General features: G+C 38.4%; 1 protein-coding gene and 1 non-coding gene across 2 annotated transcripts in view; one reads left to right on the top strand and one right to left on the bottom strand.

The window, feature by feature from the left end:
• Positions 1-851: 851 nt before the first annotated feature.
• The window catches only part of PARL (presenilin associated rhomboid like), a 60,882-nt gene continuing 37,139 nt past the window's right edge, over positions 852-24,594 (bottom strand). The window contains exons 5-10 of the mRNA XM_059922051.1: positions 20,399-20,494; positions 19,667-19,816; positions 18,142-18,212; positions 4,798-4,899; positions 4,561-4,658; positions 852-1,168 (exon numbers count right to left, since the gene is read on the bottom strand). Coding sequence (XP_059778034.1) covers positions 1,057-1,168; positions 4,561-4,658; positions 4,798-4,899; positions 18,142-18,212; positions 19,667-19,816; positions 20,399-20,494 — 629 coding nt within the window. The 3' untranslated portion in view covers positions 852-1,056. The remainder of the gene's footprint in view (positions 1,169-4,560; positions 4,659-4,797; positions 4,900-18,141; positions 18,213-19,666; positions 19,817-20,398; positions 20,495-24,594) is intronic.
• Positions 7,723-7,795, top strand: TRNAG-UCC (transfer RNA glycine (anticodon UCC)). The gene has a single exon. It is a non-coding gene; the product is annotated as a tRNA-Gly (tRNA).

Here is a 24,594-nt window from a genome sequence, read left to right on the forward strand (position 1 = left end):
ACCGGTACTTTGCAGCAGAGAAGAGTCCGGCTTGGTGGGAAAAAGATGAAGAACCACCATAACTGGACAATCCCTATGTGCTGGGCACATGCTGCCATTCAGCTGTCAACACCGTGTGAGGTGAGCACGGCTCCCTTCCTTGTCATGAAGCCAGGCGCTCTGTGCCCGCCACCAGGCAAGCCCGGCCCTCTCCAGCGCAAGGTGCAAAATGTGGTATAACCTCTTGAGATCAACCAAAAGACTCAAAAACTCTACTATAAATCCTTTCAAGAAAAACTTTTAAATTCTCAAATCACATTTCCTAGAAATAATTCTCAATCACGAGGACAAGTGAGTTCCACTACAGTGAAGCTATGATGATGACCTCTGTCTGCTATGTCAGTAAGATGCTCCACTTCAAAGAATGTACATTTTCCAACATAAGATGCTATTAGGCTCAGATTCAAGTCTGAATTTATCCAAGACACTTCCTTCTAATTCTTAATTTAGCTACAATTTTAACCTAGAAAGCAAAACCTAAAAATTGCTTTCTGTATATGCCACTCACTGCCACGAAACATTACCTACCTTTTTGGGAAAATTTAGAAAATACTGCAGCTGTTATTTCAGACCCATGCCAGAGAGAAGATGCTCTTAACTTTTACCTGTCAACCAAGCAAGGAAAGGGGTAGGTAAGTAAGAGTAAATATTTAGCAGAGGTGCTAGAAGGCCAACATTAAAAAACAAGCGCCTCTGAGTTCCAATCAGACCTTTCCATGTACTCAAACTATGTTAAATATAACAACAAACAGCAAGATTCCAGGGCAGCATTAGTGCTCTTCAAAAGAGACATATACCCGCTGTTTACAAACTAGAGATATAAACCTTTATTTCACAACTTTGTCATAATTCATTTTCTAATGAGACATGTACTGGGGACATAGTTTAAAATACTGGGAAAGCTAGATGCTCAGTGTCTTCCAGGCAGGAGCAAAGATGTGGTCACTCCAGGGCCGATGCATTCCTAGGGCTTCAGGCAGCACGGACCAGTCGTACCAGTATTGTCCAACCCCAGTTTTACTTAGAGCCACCTCCTTTTTTGGGGCCGTTAGTCCTCATTTCATGCCAAATTTTCACTAGAGGCTCCCTGTTCTTCCAAATGAGTTCATGACCATAAGTAATATACCATCTGGGGAAAAGAAAAACAAACCAAGTCCAACATTCAAACAGTATGACATACAAATGCCAAGTACTATGATGATATCAAGCTGACATTTTAAAAACTGAATGCCACTGTCATTTACTATCCAGCATATTAAAATAGCTGATTAATTTATTTAATGTAGATCAATGACTTACCTTTAATATATAGAATACATAAAAGATGGAAATAGGATGGGACCATGTGTGACTGCTCCAAAGCTGTAAGTACTTCACACACACTACTTTTAATTCACCACAACCCTGCAAATCAAGTATCACTTTCCCGATTTATAAACATGAAGAAATCAAGTCTGAAAGAAAGTCATTTGCCCAAGGCGCTAACAGCTTCTAAGTGGTCAATCAAGCACTCACTTGCAGGTCAGAGTGATTCTAAGCCTGGACTCTTTTTATTATGTCAAGTGTAAGAAATGTCAGAATTAGAATTAACTAATAATGATGGCTATACTAATTTAAATGCCTCTCCTTCCTCACCTTCAGCCTGGCTACACAAAAGGAGCCAAATTCTGCCCACCTTTTAAAATACAGCTCCAATCCCCATCCTCCTGTTAAACAATGCCTAAAAGCAGCCTGAAGCAATGAGCCGAGGAAGCTGAAACACTGAGAGGTTTAGCAATTTAACTTGCTCAGGCTGCACAACTAGGAATCACCAAACTGACACTAGAACCCAAATCTGACCCTGTAACCTGCGCTCTAACCGCGGGGCTGCACTTCAGCTCTCGGGAGCACCTGCTTAAGCTGAGGAACACACAGGGAGTGAGATCAGAAGCCCACAGGCCCGGGTCTGCATGACCAGGAGCTCTACCCGAGGGCAGCACAGGCTGCAGGAGGAGCTCAAAGGCACCTGCCTCCCCGGGGAGCTTCCCTGGAGGAGGGGGATTTGAATGGCTATTTTAAAAAGCTTTTGTTATTGAAACTTTTATTTTTGCCCTGGTTTCCCCAAACAGATTTCATGTTCCCTGAGGCAGAAACTAGATTTTGTTGATCTTTCATCTTAGACACCTGACTGAAAAAATGCTCTATTCAACTTAATTGATATCAGAATGACAGTTTAATGTTTTAACATTTTTTAAATGTTTGGAGCATGTATTTTTTTTATTACAAAGGGCTTGAATTGTACCTGAATCTTAATTCTCACTAAATATAGTTAAAATTTAATCATAAAAAGTCACCATTAAAATTCTGAAAAATGATCAGTAAATTTGCAGAAAGAAAAAAAGCATTTTAAAAACATGCAAATTAATTAACAGGCATGTAACAAAATTCTTTTGGGCTTAGAGTGAAGTTCTCTGGTGAACTTAAAACAAGAGAAAAAGGATCACCCTATGATTCAAATGCAATTATAAAACTCTTACAAGAAATGAAACACTTGTCGGGAACTCTCCATTAGTAAAGTGTCTTCTCAAATCTTTTTAACCTACTTATTTCAAGCAAAGAGTCAAACACTTTAATCTTACAGGTACATTGTTTTGATTATACTCGTAAGTTCAAATGTAATTGGTCATTCGGTTAAATTAAAATTAGGAAAATATTTCAAGCTGACTAATTTTTGAGGTATCTTTTTTTGTTTGTTTTTGGTAGCAGCCTCACAGTCTAGTGCTCAGTCTGAAACTCCAGCTCTGCAATGACTCACCGTGCGACCTTGGATAACTCCCTTCTTTAAGCAGTTTCCTTTCTGCAAGTTGGACTACCTCACAGGATGTTAAGAGTATTAAATTACTCCTTAGCGTAGGCACACAGCAAATACTCAATATACATTAGCTATCATTACTGCAGCAGTACAAGGTGAAGACCATAAAATGTGGTCAGGGACATAAAGTCAAAGCAATGTGCAGGAGGTTACCAACAGATCTTTACCTTTTCTAACATCTTTAATCTAGACTGAGGAATCTTTACCATTAAAGATGTTAGAAAAGATGAATTCTAGATATGACCAAGATCTAGTAAATGAAAGGAGTTGAAATTAGAAACAGCAAAGAGAAAGGATTCCTCTGCCTTTCAGATTCTGGACTTTAAAATGCATTTGATCCAGTTTTCAGAACAGAAAAAGGTCATCTAATTATAGTTGAGAGGAATAAAAAACTGCTGGGGAAAAGATCCTTTAAGTATATACATGGAAGGAGCCAGGTAAATTTAGAGTTCATAAGACAAAACCCCTTTTTCATCATCAGTCTTTATGTTTCTCATACTGTAATACCAGGTCAGTTTTTACTATTTATAATGGGCTGCTGTTAAAGCTCGAACTCAAACATGCTATTCTTTAATCATCACTGAAAATTATAAATGGCATAATGGCATTTAGTTCCACTGCCTACTGGGCAAAACTGCTCCACTTAGAATAGATTCTTCTACTTTTTTTTTTTTTAATTAAAAAACTAAGGTTTCCCACTGTTGTAAAATAAAGTAAAAACCAAATAAGGGTAAAAGGCAACATTATGCAAGAAAAGAGAGGCCATCAGGGATCCAGCATATCAGACAGACAACAGCTCTGCTGAAGGGCCTCTCACGGTCAGATGGACTCCAGGAGCCCTGAGGAAGTCCTATGACGGCGTTGCTACAGCACTACTATGTTTTAGGCAAGAGTCCACTGCCTGAAGCACAAGTGGGAGATCTTGTAACCACAAGGTAACTGTAATCACTGTGGTGTGACAGAGGTGGGGAGGGCTTTGGATCTGGGTTTAAATCTCTGCTCCGCTACTTAAGAGCTGTTTGACCTGGGGAAGATCACTTCTGAGCCTCAGTTTCCATCAGTGAAACAGAGGTAATAATTATATAACGCAAGGTAACTAGCTCAGTGCCTGCAACATAACAGATGCTCAATAAGTAGTCAACACGAGTTTATGACATCTGGCCTATACTCCAGTCATGCAGCAGGCACCTGCACACTCATCGCAAGCAGAGGACCAGTTCCCCCCACTCAGGGTGTCTGCCCAGCACTGGTGAGGTCAGTGGTAGCCAGGTAGGGGAGCAGGGTAGGGACTGGGCAGGGGAGATGTGGCTTGAGAGTGGGGAAAGGAATACAGCACAGACTAGGGGGCTGGGCAACAGCCTCCAAGAAGGACTAGGAATTTTGACAGTCATGAGTTCAGGTGACTTGAGGTTAAGGGGAGGGTAAAGGCACAGATGGTCTCCCTCTACAAATGACCGAGGCAGGGGCAGGGCCAACAGTCTCACGTTCCCATCTCATATGGTGAAGCTGCTCAAGACCAAAGCAAACCATGTTGCGATTTCCTTGCCCTCCCAACCCCACCTGCCCTGCTTCCATCACAGAAGTAACTGCCTTATTCTGCCTTCCTTAGGAGTGGGGGGAGGGAGATGAGCTGAGAAGGCAGTGTAACAGTCAATCATACTCAAACTTACATTCCAAAGAGAGCTCCCCCAAGATGTGCAGCATGATCAAAAAATTTCCATCCCAGGATCATTCCTGCTGTATCCATGGCAATAATGGCTTTTAGGGCCTGAAAGCCAGCAAAAGAGAACAGAACTGATACAACTTTGATTCCTCCAGCATTGACATTTCTAATTTAAGGACAAGAATTCAGTCAATGTAAAAATATCACCACTGTCCCCAGCACTTCACTTCATAAAAATACTCACATTCCCTGCCGTGAACGTGAACATTGGAAGGAAGATAATGGCGAGCCTCCCTTCTGGGATCTTAGTGCAGACAGCTGCAAGGACAGTCATGATTGCGCCCGACTGCAAATTAACACATTGGGGAAAAAGTGAAACTCTCATTGTGCAACTGCTTAGTGACTACAATGTCTAACGTAGAAATACTTTTTCCAGAAAGCTTACAAGCCACACATTTCTAGGTGAGCACAAAGTTAAAAAGCTTTCCATTACTAACGTACAAAATATCAGGCAAAGGGACTCCAAGTCCGTGATACGGTAACCACCTGGCAAGGACTGAACTACAGGCAATAAGATGTAACAACCAGCATGTCAGCAGTTAATGAACTTCAGGGACAGTTATGTGTGTCACATGCATCATTTCATTTAATGACTAAAAAAGGACTTCTCAAACTTCAACAAAATTCCTCGAGGGACTTCCCTGGTAACGCAGTTGTTAAGAATCTGCCTGCCAACGCAGGGGACATGGGTTCAAGCCCTGGTCCAGAAGATTCCACATGCGCGGAGCAACTAAGCCCGTGCGCTGTAACTACTGAGCCTGCGCTCTAGAGCCCGTAAGCCACAACTACTGAGCCCGTGTGCCACAACTACTGAAGCCCGTGCGCCTAGAGCCTGTGCTCCACAACAAGAGAAGCCACCACAATGAGAAGCCCGCGCACCGCGATGAAGAGTAGCCCCTAGTCGCTGCAACTAGAGAAAGCCCACGTGCAGCAATGAACACCCAACACAACCAAATAAATAAATAAATAAAATTTTAAAAAAAACAAAAACAAAAACTCCTCGAACCACAGAGTGAGCATGAATTTGCCCAAAGAAACCAACATGTGTGGAATTTCTCCCAAATTTAATGCTTTACCATAAATCACGTGAAATTTGTATCCTACTTCATTATAACACTAAACATTTTCCTTAAAACGTTTGACAAATGTTCTGCTCCAGGAAAGCATGCCAAATTTATCCCATGGCTCTGCATGACCCCCCCCCCCCACAGCATCCTCCCAGGGACACACATGCATCCGCCTGCTTGAGAAGCACTTTCCCCAACAGCCTTGTATTTGAGAATAAAAATCAAAACTTAAAAACCTTATGACCAGTAAGTCAACCATTTCTTGTTATAATTGAAATTATAACTGCTGTATAGTATTATCGTCTATTGTGTTTTTCCACATTGCTACATAACCTTCATAATTTAAATTGATAATGGCTATGAAATATCTCCTGGATAAATTATGATAATTTAACTAAACTTTCTTAATGTTACACGTGTTCCTAATTCCTCTAAATGATACAATACTTGAGAAATTGGATCATAATCCCTTGTTTACATTAAATCTCACGATAATCATTCATTCAAATACTTGAGTCCTACCAGGCACTATGCTAGATGTTGGGGATACGGAGGGGAACAAAATTGACAGTCCCTGCCTTAATGGAGCTTACAGACTGGCATGAAAGACATAAATGAGTAAAAACCACAAAATATAATCAGTTATGATGGGGAAGCACAGCAACTGCCAAACTGTTTTCCAAAGTGGTTTTAGTGTTTTACTTTCCTACCAGCAGTGTATGAGATTTCCAGTTCCTCCACATCCTCACCAACACTTGGTATGGTCAGTCTTTTAAATCTGTAATATAGGTTTATAGTGATACCTCAGTGTGGTTTTTATTTTCATTTTCCTAACAACTAATGATGTTCATCTTTTCATTTGCTTATTTGCTATCCATACATCTTCTTTGAAGTGTCTGTTCAAACCTTCTGCCCATTCTTTTTGAATTTTTCTTTATATAGTCTGGACACAAGTCCTTTGTCAGACTTCTGACATGCAAATATTTTCTTTTAGCATGTATCTTGTCTTTTAACAGTATCTTTAGAAGTGTAAGTTTTTAACTTACATGAAGTCTGATTTATTTATTTATTTATTTATTTATTTTAATTTTATAGCTACTTTATTTATTTATTTATTTATTTTTGGCTGTGTTGGGTCTTCGGTTCTCGTGCGAGGGCTTTCTCTAGTTACGGCAAGTGGGGGCCACTCTTCATCGCGGTGCGGGGACCGCTCTTCATCGCGGTGCGCGGGCCTTTCACTATCGCGGCCCCTCCCGTTGCGGGGCACAGGCTCCAGACGCGCAGGCTCAGTAGTTGTGGCTCACGGGCCCAGCTGCTCCGTGGCATGTGGGATCTTCCCAGACCAGGGCTCGAACCCGTGTCCCCTGCATTAGCAGGCAGATTCTCAACCACTGCGCCACCAGGGAAGCCCGAAGTCTGATTTATTAATTTGTGCTTTTTGGTCTCTCAACTACGAAATCTTTGCCTAAAATAAGGTCACAAAGAGTTTTTTCCTATGTTTTCTTCTGTAAGTTTTTATTTTAGGTTTTACATTTAGGTCTGTTTTACTTTGAAAAAAATTCCAAAATACTCCTGAACCAGACTCACCAATTTTTAACATTCTGCCACATTTCACTTATCATTTTTTCTTTATATCCGTACTTTTTTTCCTGAACCATTTGAGAGTAGGCTGCATATGTCATACCCTTTTACCCCTAAATACTTCAGCGTATATTTCCTAAGAACTTGAATATCTTTATATATCCTACAATACAGTTCTCAATTTCAAGAAATTTTATACTGATATATTATACTTTCATTTAATCTATAAACATATTCCAGTTTTATCAATTGCTCCACTAATGCCCTTGCAGCTGTTTTTCCCCACGTATTGCATTTAGTTGCCATGTCTCTTTGGTCTCCTAAAAGCTGGACCATTTCCACAGCCATTTTTTAAAAAGGGGGTCCATTTTCATTAAAAGCCTCTGACTAAAAACGGTGAAAATAAAGAATCTCTGCATGGGGTAGGCTAAACATTTGTCTAAAAAGCAAGTTGTGGGAATTCCCTGGTGGTCCAGTGGTTAGGACTCTGCACTTCCACTGCCGGGGGCCCAGGTTCAATCCCTGGCTGGGGAACTAAGATCCCGCAAGCCACATGGTACGACCAAAACATAAAAAAATAAAATGTCATTTAAAAAAATAAAGCAAGTTGCAATTTATTCAGACACATATATGTTTAAATTTGCGTAGATAAAGGTCACTTGGAGAAAATTTTAGAAGGAAAATGGAACTGCTTCCTAGGGTTAAAATAATGTATAATAAGTACAATAAGTTATAGTCACAAAGAAACTGGCTTTACATAGAAATGCACAGCTAATGAGAATTTTCTTTAATATTTAAATTTCTGTAAATGAGGACTTTAGATGGAGAATATAATCATCTATGGAGAAGCAATTTAGAGGGTACAGGATTTTAGTGCTCTTCTTTCAATTCAGCTAACCAAATTATATTTGTTTCATTTTGGGGAAAAGTATAATTTTATTGGTTTTTTTCTCTCAGAAAATAAGGTCTCAACTTGATTTCTTCTGGGTTTTGTTGAGTTGAATTTTTAGGTTTTATTTAAAAATCTAGGATATTCAAGTTGCACATCTTAAAGCCTGAAAGGTGAAGGGTTACTCTTTACTCTGACTTTCAAATTCTCAGTGACACTGACATCCACTCTGCTTAATACAGTATATGCTGGTAGCTTATAGTGGCAGATGTTGAAGTTCTAGCCAAAACAAATCTTTCAGAACAAATATAAATTTGGCCAGTATAACATGTTGCACCCCTAGAGGAACCATGACCCAGCAAGTTTTGTGGGGAATCCCATCTTCTGAGGTAGTGCTGATATCCTTCCTTGAAAGCTGCTGTGATACATTAAGGACGTGGAGTGGGGAAACCAGCAAAAGAGTGAACAAATTATGGAGGCTGTGTGTGCATGTGTGTGTGTCTTCACAAGGCAGCGATTGCCCTGTGAAGGGAAGTCAGGATTTCTGAAGAACCTCGTGTGTTACTATTGCAGACTTATATAGGAGCCAGTTTGGTAAATATACAATAACAGACAGCTGATCTTAAATAGAGACTACAGAATTCTGACTCCTAACCTCCACTGCAAAATTAACATGTATCTCCAACACCCAGCCTATCCCTTTTAATATGTAGCTGACTTTGTTTCCTTGTTCTTTCATTTTTTTTAGCCTAAGCCCTGGGTTGTCTTTGTCCACTTGCCTGAACTCATGTCTTAGGTTCTCCTTCTGAGGAATATTAATGCTGTCCTTCCACCTTGTAGCTTCCCCAACCCGTTCCTAGGAATGCAGCATGAGCTGGTTTCCCTGTTTAGGCTGACTGGCAAGCATATATTAAAGGGCTGCGGACTTTGGGGATGCCTGGGACTCATAAGTCTTTAAAGTTTTAGTAACTCCTAAAATGTAAGATAATCCTTTATTCTGAAGCAACTCTTCACACAGAAGACCCTAGACAGTTGGCGATTAAGAGAGGTAGATGCTATATTCCAGAAATAGCCTTTTTAATATAAAAAAGTAGGGACCTTTCCTTTTAATTATAGGGGCAATCAGAGTCAATTATAGGAGCACCTTTTAGAAATTTTTCTCTTAGGTGTTTTTTAAACATCCTATTTTGAAATAATTTAAATCTTACAGAAAAGTTTGCAGGAATAGTACAAAGGACTCCCAAGTCTTTAAACATAAAAAATAAAAGTTGGGTTTACTGAAGTATAAGTGACATACAAAAAACTGCACATGTTTAAAGTTTATAATTAAGTTTTGACATATAAATACCTATGAAACCATGGCCACACTCAAGATTATGAGTGTGGCCAAAAAGTTCATCATCCCCAAAAGTTCCCTGGTGCTCCTCTGCAGTGCGTCCCTCCTGCTCCTCCCCCATTCCTAGGCTACAACTTCTCTACTTTGTTAAGATAGATTCACTTTGAGTTTTATATTGATGGAATCACACAGCATATACTCCATTTTGTTGTTGTCTGGCTTCCTTTACTCTGTATAGTTATTTTGAAATTCACCCATGTGGTTGTATCAATAATTTATTCCCTTACATGGGTGAATAACATTCCATTGTATGGTTATACCATAATATGTATATTCATTCACCTGATGGACATTTGAGTTTTTTCTAGTTTTGGCTGTTACCAAAAAAGCTGTGAACATCTGTGTACAACCCTTTGTGTTCTTTCATTTCTCTTGGGTAAACACCTAGGAGTGAAATGGCCAGATCATATGGTAAATAGATGATTATCTCCATCTAAAGCACTCATTACAGAAATTTAAATATTAAAGAAAATTCTCATTAGTTGTGCATTTCTATGTAAAGTCAGTTTTTTTGTTATTAAATTTTATTTATTTTAATTTCATTTTTCCACTGACTTTATTTTTTAACATCTTTACTGGAGTATAATTGCTTTACAATGGTGTGTTAGTTTCTGCTGTATAACAAAGTGAATCATCTATACATATACATACATCCCCATATCTCCTCCCTCTTGCGTCTCCCTCCCACCCTCCCTGTCCCACCCCTCTAGGTGGACACAAAGCACTGAGCTGACCTCCCTGTGCTATGCAGCTCCTTCCCACTAGCTGTCTATTTTACATTTGGTAGTGTATATAAAGTCAGTTTCTTTGTGACTATAATTTATTGTACTTATCATATTATTTTAAAGATAGGATGCAGTTCCATTATCCTTCTAAAATTTTCTCAAAGTGAACTTTATCTACGCAGATTTAAATATATTTATGTGTCTGAATAAGTTGCAACTTGCTTTTTAGACAAATGTTTGGCATACCCCATGCAGAGATTCTTTATTTTCACCTTTTCTAGTAGGAGGCTTTTTAAGAATATAATAAAAATGAACCCCTCCTCCTCAGAAAAATTCATACATATTTTAGACATAATTTCAGGGACTCATGAACCCAAACCCATGTAGACCCTAGAGGTCTGGTTCTTTGATTAGAGATAAAGATCTTTTATTCTCCCCTAATAATTTGTTTATGTATACTGGTTATGAACTTGTAATCAATATGCACATATAATATTTTTATTTATTTCATAAATAAACAATTTTCATTAAGTATTTTTCTTTATCAATATATAATCTTCATGTATCTATCATATAAATTTTTTTTAACACTATGAATTTTAAATGAATTTGCTCTAAGAGGCCTTCTGCTTCCACAAGCTACATATAGCTAAAAACCCTGGGCATTATATGTAAAACAAATATAAGATGACTCTAAAAGACTGAGAAAGGAGAGCAGCCCAGCTAGGAACCTTAGGATCCAAGGAATGACACAGTGGTGAGTTCCCCGGGTTTTCTTTTGGCCTCATGCTGCTCAGACTGGGCTCTGGAGAAGCTCACAACCTGGAAACACCAATGAACTCAGACAACATAGGCCTGTACCAAAAAATGCCCTCTCTAGCCAAAGGACCAAGAAAGCATAGCCTAGCAAGACACAAAACTTTTAGACAATAACCACTTTACTCCAGCCAAACACCACAGAAACAACTGTGGCCCGATCCCCATCAGCAAAAGCTGAGTGGAGAGCTTGGACTTCCAGCCTTACAGACTGTAATGAGGCGTCCCACCGTCCCTGACAGGGTGGTGTCAGTGGAGGTCACACAGGCAGCAGTAATAAGGCACTCTTCCTCCTCCTAGCCAGGGCTGTATCAGTAGAGGTCTCCTGAGGAGCCCAAACTCCCCGCCCTGCAGCAACAAGAGCTCTTCCCCACCAGTGTCAAAGGAGACTGAGTGGGGAACCTGGACTGCCTCACTCACCTGGCAGTAGCAATCACAGCACTGTCAGAGGTGGCCTGCTAAACAGTAGATTTAATTAAGATTAAAGTCTCATAACGTAATATCCAAAATGTCCAGGTTCCATTTAAAAATCACTCATCAGGGAATTCCCTGGTAGTCCAGTGGTTAGGCCTCGGCACTTTCAATGCCATGGCCGAGGTTCGATCCCTAGTCAGGGAACTAAGATCCTGCAAGCTGTGAGGCGTGGCCAAATAAATAAATAAAATAAAAATAAAAATCACTCATCATACCAAGAACCAGAAAAATCTCAACTTGAATGAGAAAAGACAATTAATAGATACCAACATCAAGATGACACAGATGTTAGAATTATCTAACAAGCATTTTAAAACAGCCATCATAAAAATGGTTCAACAAGCAATTACAAACATGCTTGAAACAAGTAAAAAACAGCACAGAAATAGAAAAGTTCAAAGAAATAGGAGATATCAAGAACAATGTAAACTTTAGAATGAAAAATACAATAACCTAAATAAAAACACTGAATGGCTTGAGCAGAATGGAAAGGACAGAAAATAATCAGTTACCTTGAGACAGAATAGCAATTACCCAATCTGAACAACAGAGGAAAAACAGTCTTTAAAAAAAGTTAATGGAGTTTCAGAGACCCATGAGATAATAACAAACTATCTAACATCATGTCATCAGAGTCCCAGAAGGAGAAAAGAAAAAGGGTGAGGCTGAAAAAGTATCTGAAGAAATGGCTGAACATTTCCCAAAAGACATAAACCTATAGATTCAAGAAACCTAGTGAACCACAAACAAGATAAACACAGATATCCATGACAAGACATATAGTCAAACTTCTGAAACTAAAGACAAAGGAAAAAGTCTAGCAAGTAGTAAAAGAAATGACACCTTACCTATAGGGGAAAAGCTATTTGAACAACAAAGAATTTCTCTTCAGAGACTATGGAGGCCAAAAAAAGTGGCACATTTTTCAATTGCTGAAAGAACTGTCAGCCTGGAATTTTATATCCAACAAAAATATCCTTCAGAAATGAAGGGTAGAAAAAAAATGAAAGGGAAATCAAAACATTCTCAGAAAAAAAACTTGAGAATCTGTCACCAGCAGGCCTAACTGGCTAGTGGCTATGGAATGGCTAAGAGAAGTTTTCTAAACAATTAAATGATATAAGGAGGAAATCCTGGAACATCAGAAAGAAAGAACAATGGAAAAAGTAAAAATTGGGTGTAAATACAATAGACTGTTCTCCTCTCTTGGAATTTTCTAACTTATGTTTAATGGTTGAAGCATAAATTATAACAGTGATATTCTAAATGTATGTAGAGGAAATATTTAAGACAATTATAATTTGGGGAAGGTATGCAGACAACAAGCAAGGTAAGGCTCACTTCACTCAAACTGGTAAAATGATACCACCAGTAGACTGTGGTAAGTGATATATATAGACTGTAGTACCCAGAAGCAGCCACTAAAAAGTTATACAAAGAGATATACTCCAGAACACTATAGATAAATCAAAATGGAATTCCAAATGAATCTGCACTAGTGATCATTTTATTTCACTTGCAACCTTGTAAGAAAGAGACTGAAGGTACTTTCCTAAGCACAAGAATTCAGTTTATGTACAAGTTAGACCAGTGATAAGTTAAATCAATGAAGTTACAGCAAGCAGGTTATCATAATGTTAGTGAGCAAATTCAACCTATGATAAACTATTTACAAACACAACCATAAAAAATCTATGGGATGCAGTAAAAGCAGTCCTTAGAGGGAAGTTCATAGCAATACAGGCCTTCTTTAAGATATAAAAAAATCTCAAATAATCTCAAATCTAACCCATCACCTAAAACAATTAGAAAAAGAACAAAAACCTAAAGTCAGCAGAAGGAAGGAGACATTAAAGATCAGAGAGGAAATAAATAAAACAAAGATTAAAAAAACAATAGGACAAAACCCAATAAAATCAAGAGCTGGTTCTTTTAAAGGGTAAACAATTGACAAACCTCTGGCCAGGTTCACCAAGAAGAAAGGAAAGAAGACCTAAATAAACAAAATATGAAAGAAGAGAAATCACAACTGATACCACAGAAATACAAAAAACCATGAGAATGCTATGAACGATTATATGCCAACAAACTTGACAATCCAGAAGAAATGGACAACTTTTTAGAAACATACAGCCCACCAAACCTGAATCAAGAAGAAATAGATAACTTGAACAGATCACTAGACATGAAATAGAATCTGTAACTAAAAAAACTCCCTGCAGACAGAAGTCCAGGACCAGATGGCTTCACTGGGTAATTCTACTGAACATACAGAGAAGAACGTGTACTGCTCCCTCTCAAACTCTTCCAAAAGACTTAAGAGGAAAGAACACTCCCAAAGACATGCTATAAAGCCACCATCACCCTGATACCAAAACCAGACAAAGACACTACCAAAAAAGAAGATTACAGGCCAATATCTTTGATGAATACAGACACAAAAATTCTCAACAAAATATTAGCAAACCAAATCCAACAACACATAAAAAAGGTCATATACCATGACCAAACTGGATTCATCCTAGGGTCACAAGGATGGTTTAACATACGCAAATCAACCAATGTGATACACCACCACAACAAAAGAAAGGACAAAAACCACATGATCATCTCAATAGATGCAGAAAAAGCATTTGATAAAATTAAACACCCATTTGTGATAAAAACCTTACAAAAATGAGTATAGAGGGAACATATCTCAACATAATAAAAGGTATTTATGACAAACCCACAGCCAATATAATACTCAATGGTGAAAAGCTGAAAGCATTCCTGCTAAAATCTGGAACAAGACAAGGATGCCCACTCTCACCACTTCTCTTCAACATAGTATTGGAAGTCCTAGCCACAGCAATCAGACAAGAAATAAAAGGTATTCAAATTGGTAGGGAAGAGGTAAAACTGTCATTATATGTAGATGACATGATACTATATATAGAAAACCCTAAAGACTCCACACAAAAACTACTAGAACTGATAAACGAATTCAGCAATGTAGCAGGATACAAGATTAACAAACAGAAATTGGTTGCATTTCTTTACAATAACAATGAAATATCAGAAAGGGAATGTAAACAAACAATCCCTTTTAAAATTGCATAAAAAAATAAATAAAGGACTTAGGAATAAACCTCACCAAGGAGGTGAAAGACTTACATGCTGAGAACTACAAAACACTAATAGAGGAAATTAAAGATGATTCAAAGAAATGGAAAGATATCTCATGTTCTTGGACTGGAAGAATTAATACTGTTAAAATGGCAATACTACCCAAAGCAATCTACAGATTTAATTTGATCCCTATCAAATTACCCATGACATTTTTCACGGAACTAGAACAAATAATCCTAAAATTTACATACAACCATAAAGGACCCAGAATTGCCAAAGCAATCCTGAGGAAAAAGAACAAAGCAGGAGACATAACCCTCCCAGACTTCAGACAGTACTACAAAGCTACAGAAATCAAAACAGTGTAGTATTGGCACAAAAAGAGACATACAGCTCAATGGAACAAAACAGGAAGCCCAGAAAAAAATCCACACACCTACAGTCAATCTTCAACAAAGGAGGCAAGAATATAACATGGGAAAAAGATAGTCTCTTCAGCAAGTGGTGCTGGGTAAGTTGGACAGCTGCACGTAAATCAATAAAGTTAGAACACACCCTCACACCATGCACAGAAATAAACTCAAAATGACTTAAAGACTTAAACATAAGATATTATACCATAAAACTCCTAGAAGAGATCATAGGCAAAACATTCTCTAACATAAATCGTACCAATGTTTTCTTAGGTCAGGCTCCCAAGGCAATAGAAATAAAAACAAAAATAAACAAATGGGACCTAATCAAACTTACAAGCTTTTGCACAGCAAAGGAAACCATAAACAAAATGAAAAGACAACCTAAGGAATGGGAGAAAATATTTGCAAATGATGCGACCGACAAGGGCTTAATTTCCAAAATATACAAACAGCTCATACTATTCAATAACAACAACAAAAAAAACGACCCAATCGAAAAATGGGCAGAAGACCTAAACAGACTTTTCTTCAAAGGAGAAATACAAATGGCCAATAGACACATGAAAAGATGCTCAACATCGTTAATTATTAGAGAAATGCAAATCAAAACTACAATGAGGTACCACCTCACACCGGTCATAAAGCCATCATTAAAAAGTCTACAAATAACAAATGCTGGAGAGGGTGTGGAGAAAAGGGAATCCTCTTATACTGTTGGTGGGAATGTAGATTGGTGCAGCCACTATGGAAAACAGTATGGAGGTTCCTCAAAAAACTAAAAATAGAGTTGCCATATGATCCAGCAATCCCACTCTTTGGCACACACCCAGACAAAACTAATTCGAAAAGGTACATGCACCACTATGTTCATAACAGCACTATTTACAATAGCCAAGACATGGCAACAACCTAAATGTCCATCGACAGGGGAATGGATAAAGATGTGGTGTGTACACACACACACACACACACACTGGAATATTACTCAGCCATCAAAAAGAATGAAATAATGCCATTTGCAGCAACATGGATGGACGTAGCGATTATCATACTAAGTCAGTCAGAAGGAGAAAGACAAATATCATATAACTTATATGTGGAATCTAAAATATGATACAGATCAACATATCTATGAAACAAAAACGGACTTACAGATACAGAGAACAAACTTGTGGTTGCCAAGGGGAAGGCAGGGTAGGGGAGGGAAGGAATGGGAGTTTGGGATTAGCAGAGGCAAACTATTATATATAGGATAAACAACAAGGTCATACTGTATAGCACAGGGAATGAATATAATAATAACCAGTAACTAGTAAGAAATTCAATTTTTAAATGAGATTGATATGCATAGCTCTAACTAAACTCCTTACCAAAATCTAGTCAGTATTCTCGCTCCCTTGTGCCACTGATAATTGACAAATATTCTTTAACAATCTTCATCTTTCAAAGGCAGTAAGACCAATACTTTATATTTTCTATCACAATTTTAACAGTATTTTTTTCTCCAGATTTCTCATTAAAAATACCATATACCTGGTGATTTAGTTTTCCTTCATTTTAACCAAGAATGAATGAAAGTATTTGAGGATAATAATTTTATCCTGCCATGGCTCTATAGGATTTTGATGACTGAATAGAAACCACCACTTCCACCTTTCTTACTACATGTTCCTTACCATGCTAAGCACTCTAAACACACCTGCATTGCAAATGAGAAATAGGTATGTTATCCCCATTTTATATGGGGAAGCAGGTTCAGAGAGGTTAAGTAATAAGTCCTGGAAATCATGAGTAAGTGGCAGAGCTGGGATTCAAACTCAGTCTAATTCCAAATGCCATGCCGTCACACTCTATTCATGAACTTCAGTTTCCTATCTGTAAAATGGGAATACCACTTGTCTGAGGGCACATCAAAATGCCTTTCCAGATCCTCTGAAGTAATGAGAAAAGTCTTCCCACCCTCAGAACCCCCAATGTCCTCTAGAGACTACTCAGCCCTTTCAGTGTATATTAGATGTGTATAATGTTTTCTCCCCAACTAAACTAAACTTGAAAGTCAGAGACCATTTCTGATTGATCCTAGTGGTCTTCACTGCCTTCACAAAACAGGTGCTTAGTTGGCAAATGAGGTAGAATTTGAGATATATAAATTATATTGACATCAAATTTTATATAGAAAACAAACATTCCACAAAGAAAAAAATGGGGGGGGGGATTAAGTTAAGAAAGCATAAAGGTCATAGGACAAGATACAGGCCTCATTGGGAAAATTAGGTAGACACAAATCTGAGGAACACACAAATTATGGAATGGTTATTTTACATAAGGATTCTTTTCCAAAACTGAACCTTCTTACAGTTTCTTTAAATGTGAAATTCCCTATTTGAATACATTTAAGTGCATTGAATACATTTAAGTGTATTTAACTATGCACAAATTGAATGTGTAGTTTTTAAAGAAATATTATGTAAAGATTTCCATGTGCCTAGAAATCTGTCATTAAACTCAAAAGAAAACACAATTGTAATTTTTTAAAATCATCCAGAACATAACTGAGGGCAGGAATTCTGATATCTTGCTCACTGGATGTATCCTCAGCCTCTAGTAAGTACAGTGCCTAGCAGTCGAATCTGCATAGCACTCAAATATTGACTAAAGAGGAGGACACAGTATCAGATTCAAATCTCTAATTACTTAGAATTTTCCAATGCTAGATTAGGCTCTCCAGTTTCTGGGGATTGCATATCCACTATTTTGACTACTCCTCATGATATATACTCTGTGCCAGTTAAGTATATATAAATGACCAATGGTTAAAAGCAATAGCCTGAAATTTACAAAGCTTTACAAATGTATAAATTCTAAATTAGATGTAGATTAGTTAATAGTATTGTTTAAATATTAATATTTTGGCGTTGATAGTTGTACTGTGGTTCTGTAGTTAATAGTAGGGTTAAGGGTACATAGGAACTCTTTGTACTAATTTTGCAACTTTCTTGTAATTCTAAAATTATTTCAAAATGAAGCGAAAAATTTTAGTTAGAAATACTTACTGCACCAAGTGATGGTCCATATCTTCCTGTGGCAACTTTACACACATAACTAACGAAATTGGAAATAACACCTAAGAAATAAATCACATTTCAGTAATTTTAGTGAGGTATAAAAATGGCTTCCATTTCTGACCTCCACCCCACAGAGACTAACAATGTTGGGTTTCTACCCAGGTCACCACAAGGTGCAGGCATAAATACTTATCCTGCCTGTCGCTTCAGATATATTATAGGGAAAGCAAAGTCTGACCCACCGTACCACTTACTGAGTAACGTAGGGTCATTCACTTTACCTTGTAGTTATCATTTTCCTCATCTACACTGTATGAAGAAAGACTAGTTCCCAAACTCACCAACTGTCTGGGAATTCTCTGGACTGCGCTCTAAACACTAAATCAGAACCTCTGGAGTGGGACTAGGGAGTCTATATTTTACCCAGCTTGCCAAATGAATGTGTTGCAGATCTAGACTAGATGATCCTTTACAGGTCCCTTTGGCACCAATGTCATCTGAACTGAGTATGGCTAATTTTAAAAAACAACTTTCTATAGAGCAGGAATTAATGGCACTTGAAACAGACCCTTTGTACCTACAACAACATTAGTGCTCAGGGAAAGAACTACACACTTACCTTATTAGGCCAAAGATACTGCTCAGCTTCCGTTTTGAAGACTAGACGCACGTGAGTATTTAATTAACACTGATTAAGTACCCACTCGGGGCCTTGTGGTAGGTGCTTTTATTTTATCCCTTCTACAACCCCATGTCATATGAGAGTAAGTAGTATTATCCTCAGAGAGGTATAGTCTTTTCTGCAACATCACACAGCTGGTAAGCAGAAACAGGATCTGAACCTAGGCCTTCCATCTCCAAGCTCAGTGTCTTTTCACTACACATATCTGCCAGATATACTGTTTTTAAATGAAGGGATTTTAGGAATGAATTTTTACACTTTATGGTTATAATTAAGTACATTTTGCAAACAGAAAGTAAAAAAAAATTTTTTTTGAGATAAGTAAAATATAATCAACCAACTGCCAATTTAGCAGCATCTAGGAACCTGGAATCCTGCACTATCATTTACTAGTGAAATAAGGAAATGATGCTACCTCCAGGATGACTTGAGTGGTTCCATGCTAATATATGCTTGCAACAAAGAACGAACTCATTCTTGACAATCTTATTGGATAGCTAATCGAAAGTTTTCTGAAAACTGAACACACTTGGGAAATGAGCGTAAGGTTATTTAACACAGATCCAGATAATTGAGGCATCCCGGAACTCTGGGAACCACTAATCTATAAAATGGTGGGCCTGAGCTAAAGAAACCAAGGCCTAGGGAGATAAAAATGACATGCTTAAACACTACACCAGTTTGTATCCTTCTCTATATACAATCTGAGAAACAAATACATACTGAGCACTTACGGTATATAGAATATGGCTATAATCATTCCCTTTGTCCCTTCTCCAGATAGGGGAGAACACTTATACTCTGAAAGGTCCTAAGATGAAAGCTTATTACCTGCAGATAAGTATACTGCCATGAACTGCTCCTGACCGAGAATGTTCACTATGCTGGAGGAGAAGCTCCACAAGACATACATATTTGCTGCCATGTGAAACAAGGAGAAATGACTGAACGTTGACAGCAACATTGGAGAACAAAGGACCTCTACAAGAGAAAGAAAAAGTCTTGTAATTGTGGAACACACAGCCAGTAAAAATGATCCATTTTAGACTTTTTCATTATTATTATGACACAAACATGCGAAACAAACCAGAGCTAGTTAAAAGATCGGATAAGATAGTTTAAGACAGCTTTTTACCACTTGAAAAATGCTATCTTAAATCTCTTTTCTACTTAGTAAGCAACCAATAAAGATTCTCAGGTCAGTGAAAGCAACTTGTCCTATAGAAAGAGTTAGTTAGAAAAAGAATTAGTAAATTATTTCAATTACGGAAATAAAATTGTATATAATAGTCTCTTCAAAGAGTAAACTTGTAGCGATCATGGATCTTAAGTCACTAAAAAATATTTAGATATCTGCTATGTGCAAGGTACATTTTAGGTGCCTCGACACAGCTGTAACAGAAATGAGGTTCCTGTCCTCCAAGAGTTTACAGCCTATCCTCCAGATTTTGCTTACAATTATTGACAAGTAAATCATCTTTTTTATAGCACTTCAATTACCATAAAGCATATTTCTTCCATTTTACCTCTACCTCAAAATAAAATCACACAAGTTAGACTTACTTGAGGCTGGACTGGATGTGAAATATCTGATCATCGTCCGCTGTAGAGAAGGTACTCTCCACAAACAAAATACAAAAACATTTGCAGCTATGATACCTACAAAATAAACATTTATAATTTAGGGAAGTTAAAAATAAAAGCAAAGAAAGTCTGATCAAAAGTCCACCCGAGGGACTTCCCTGGCAGTCCAGTGGTTGAGACTTCGCCTTCCATTGCAGGGGGGTGCGAGTTCAATCCCTGGTCGGGGAGCTGGGATGCCGCATGCCTCGCAGCCAAAAAACCAAAACACATAAAACAGAGGCAGTGTTGTAGCAAGTTCAATAAAGACTTTAAAAGTGGTCCACATCAAAAAAAAAAAAAAAAAATCTTAAAAAAAAAGTCCACCCAAATAAGATTTTCTACCACATTATTTAAGAGTATTATATACTTGGGGGGGTGGGGGGAAGTAAACTAAGAAAAGTAAGTGAAATCAATGTTTCTGAGTATCAAAATTGTCACAGGTTGGTAAAGTCAGAAAATTCCTGGAAAATGCTCTAGGAGCCAACTTCCTTCACTCAGATCCATATTTTACTCCTTCAGAACAGTTCACTCTTCTCAATAAATAATCAGATCTATAATTATTGCTTGAAAATGGCCAAGGCAAAGACAGAAGTAATGTACAGAATTAGGTTCTTTGGCCAAGAGTCAAAAAGCTACATAACATCGCTTCTTTTTCCACAGGGAATGGTATGCTTCTTTAACTTCTGGACAGCTTGTGGAAACACCTATGGATCATCTATATAGGGACTTCCCCGGTGATCCAGCGGTTAAGACTCCGCGCTTCCACTGCAGGGGGTGCGGGTTCAATCCCTGGTCAGGGAACTAGGATCCCAGGATCCCACATGCTGCTCGGCACGGCCAAAAAATTTTAAAAATTAAAAAAAAAAAAGTCATCTGTGAAGATGAAGATCCACATGTCTGAGAAAAAAACTCATTAGATAAGAATTCAGGAATAGTCTGGAAGACTTTTGAAACTGCTTTTGAAAATATGTCTACATGTGGGAGTTGGATGACTTTTATTTTTCTGCAAGAACTGATGTTGCTAGAACTACCACTAAATTGAGTAAGTTTGTTTACTGATAAAATGTGACTAAATAGTTAATTCTAGGGAAGAAATTAAGTTATTCTTAAAAACCGCAAACTTTAAAAAGATACATTAATTTTAGGTACCACAACTCCTTACACATAGTAGGCACTCATCTACTTGAATTAAAGAAATTTAAACATGTATTCACTCATCCTGTCTCTTTAGGCAACAGGCAACTAGCCCTTTCAACTTCTTCAATGAAAATAAGGACTGATTCCAGCAACATTCTGGTAAAATAATTTATTTTAGAAGATATTCACTGTACAGTCCCTGCCAGCTGCTACATCTTGGAGTTTTCCTTTGGCTCCCGTATTTGTGCACTCTGTAAGACTCTCAGCTATCCACTGGCATTCCTAGTCTCTCTAGTTTTTGCTCTCCCACTTAAGAGTTAGAATCTATGAAAAATGGTAGTTTCCTTTCCAAAGACATTCTTTCCCATTTTAATATCTGAAATCAGGATGCATCTTACAATTGGTAGTGTGTCCAATGAACTGGTAGTATCTTTCTTCATAGCACACTAAATGGTGTTTTACTGCATTTAACTGAACTGATCCTATCAATTTTATCAGATGCCCTGCTAGTGAGGTCTGTGACTATGATTATGACAGCTATTTTACCATCTTTCTTTTAAAAAATTTTTTTTTATCTTCCTTTTTTTAAAAATTTCTTTCTTTTATTTTTGACTGTGTTGGGTCTTCGTTGCTGCGCACGGGCTTTCTCTAGTTGTGGCGAGCGGGGGCTACTCTTCGTTGCAGTGCGCGGGCTTCTTATTGCGGTGGCTTCTCGTGTTGTGGAGCATGGGCTCTATGCGCACGGGCTTCGGTAGTTGTGACATGCGGGCTCAGCAGTTGTGGCACACAGGCTTAGTTGCCCTGTGGCATGTGGGATCTTCCCAGACCAGGGCTCGAACCCGTGACCCTGCATTGGCAGGTGGATTCTTAACCACTGCGCCACCAGGGAAGCCCTATTTTACCATCTTTAGTAAATAACTACAACTCTTTCCAAGATGATGTGAGGAACAGTATTTATTTTTTAAAAAATGGGGGAAAGGGATCATAAACAAGGCAAGTAAGAGCACTGTGTGTACATCCCAATGAGGAATCTGGAACCCTGGGCAGGGAAGGTGGGCAGAGCCTCCTCAGCTGCAGAACAGACCTCAGGGGTTTATCATAACAGGAAGTGAGCAGTGATTAGTATTGCCTGGGGTTCTTTAGTTTCTTTTGCCGAGTTAAACATCTTTACTCACCCAGAGACTCTTAGGTCTAGATTGTTATACACAGTGTTTGGTATCTCAGGGTAAAAAAGACTTGAGAATAGTTTGGCCCAGATTTCCATGGTCATAAAGATAAGTCAGGGCTTTGCAGTTTGCTCCAGTTATGGTTCACTGCAAAGAAAGCAAGATGGGGCCCCATCCTGCCTGCCGAAAAATGGCAACTACTCTGCCTACTCTGCCAGTTCCACAGGCCACTTCCTGAAACCACTGACATACAGCACTCAATTCCAAAAACCGCAAGCACTACAGCACTGTAGAGAAGTAGAGAGCATCTCTGGCTGAAGAGATTACAACCAGGGAAAAGACCTGAAGGGAAAGATAACCAAGGATATCAAGGTTAACAGTAGCCAAAGAGTTAACATTGCCAAGTTTTCAACCGAAATGTAAGAGGCCTTTTTGGTAAATTTGACAGAATATTGGTACTGGAACACGCTGCGGTCAAACCCCTCACTTCATAGACCAGTGATCTTCGATTAGGCAAAACCCATCAGTAAACAACTGAACGTATATACCCAAATTATGTACATGAACAACTATAATTCATTATAAAATACACTAACAAAAAAGAGAGAAAGTAAAATGCAGATATTTTCTTCCCTGGTTATCCCATTTTGAAGGCCAATTATAGATGAGAAAACTGAAGCTCTAAGAGGTACAAGTTTTCAGAGAGCAAAATTCAGTGGTTAAGCCAGAATTCCTAATGTAGTGCTCTTTCTACTAGACACAGAGACATGGGTAGCCAAGGGGATTTCTTTTGATCTTGGTCACTCTAGAACTTCAGATACCAGGCAAAGGGCTCCTTATATGGGGAACAGCATAGGTTGGTCCCCAGAGGCAAGTGACCAGGAGGTATGACAATCGTAGGCCTACTGAGGAAGCATTGCACACTGTCTGAAGGTAAGTTGCACACTGTCTGAAGGTAAGGGTGAAGGAGCCCAGCAGGACTGACTCTGTCCTATTTACACTATAACCTGGGCAAGAGGCCTAATCTCTCAGCCTCAGTTTCCTCGTCTGTAAAATGGGGGTAATAAAATCAACCTCGAAGAGTTGAGTGATGATTAAATGAGAAAGCATGATTACATGTAGTGGTCACACAGAGATGACTCAATACATGAAAAATATGGTAGAAAGGGAATGGCCTTTTCAGGTCTGAATCCTAGGTATGTCACTTAGAAGCTTTGTGGCCTGTGGCATTTCACCACCTTCATTTCAGTTTCCTCATTTGTAAAAAGAGGATAATTCTTGCTATACATCATAAAGGTTGTAGTGAGGCTTAAATAGATTGTAGATGCACCTAGTATGTAGATGCTCAAAGAAAATGGTTCCCTCCCCTCCTTCCTTCTCCTTTGAGAGGTAGAACTGCTTAGGGTCTCTGTTTGTATCTCCATTTAGGATGAGTGTTACTTGCTTCCTCCTGACTCAATCATGTCTTGGACCAGCTTGGCACTATTGATTTGGGAAGGCTGCTGCTGCCTCAGTGCCTACCTTTACCAAAAGTGATGCACTGGATTCTATCAGCAAGAATAATGGAGTAAAGACCACCAAAAGTTCTGTCCTTCATAAAAGCAATGAAAAAATTGGCAAAAAATGTTAGAATCTACTTTTTCAGAACTCTGGTAACTAGCCAAAGGCTTGCTGCAACCCAGCATTTTTTTAAGAAAAATGGATAAATCTTGATAAGAACAGTGAGCTTTGAGGCATTTTAACTTGCCCTAGTGCCACCCCCCGCTTTCCAGATATGTTAGCCATGAAAATACACTTTCCCTGGCAGCCCCCAGAGATAACAGAATGGAGCTG

The sequence above is a fragment of the Balaenoptera ricei genome, chromosome 4, assembly GCF_028023285.1.
Source record: "Balaenoptera ricei isolate mBalRic1 chromosome 4, mBalRic1.hap2, whole genome shotgun sequence".
Taxonomy (NCBI): domain Eukaryota; kingdom Metazoa; phylum Chordata; class Mammalia; order Artiodactyla; family Balaenopteridae; genus Balaenoptera; species Balaenoptera ricei.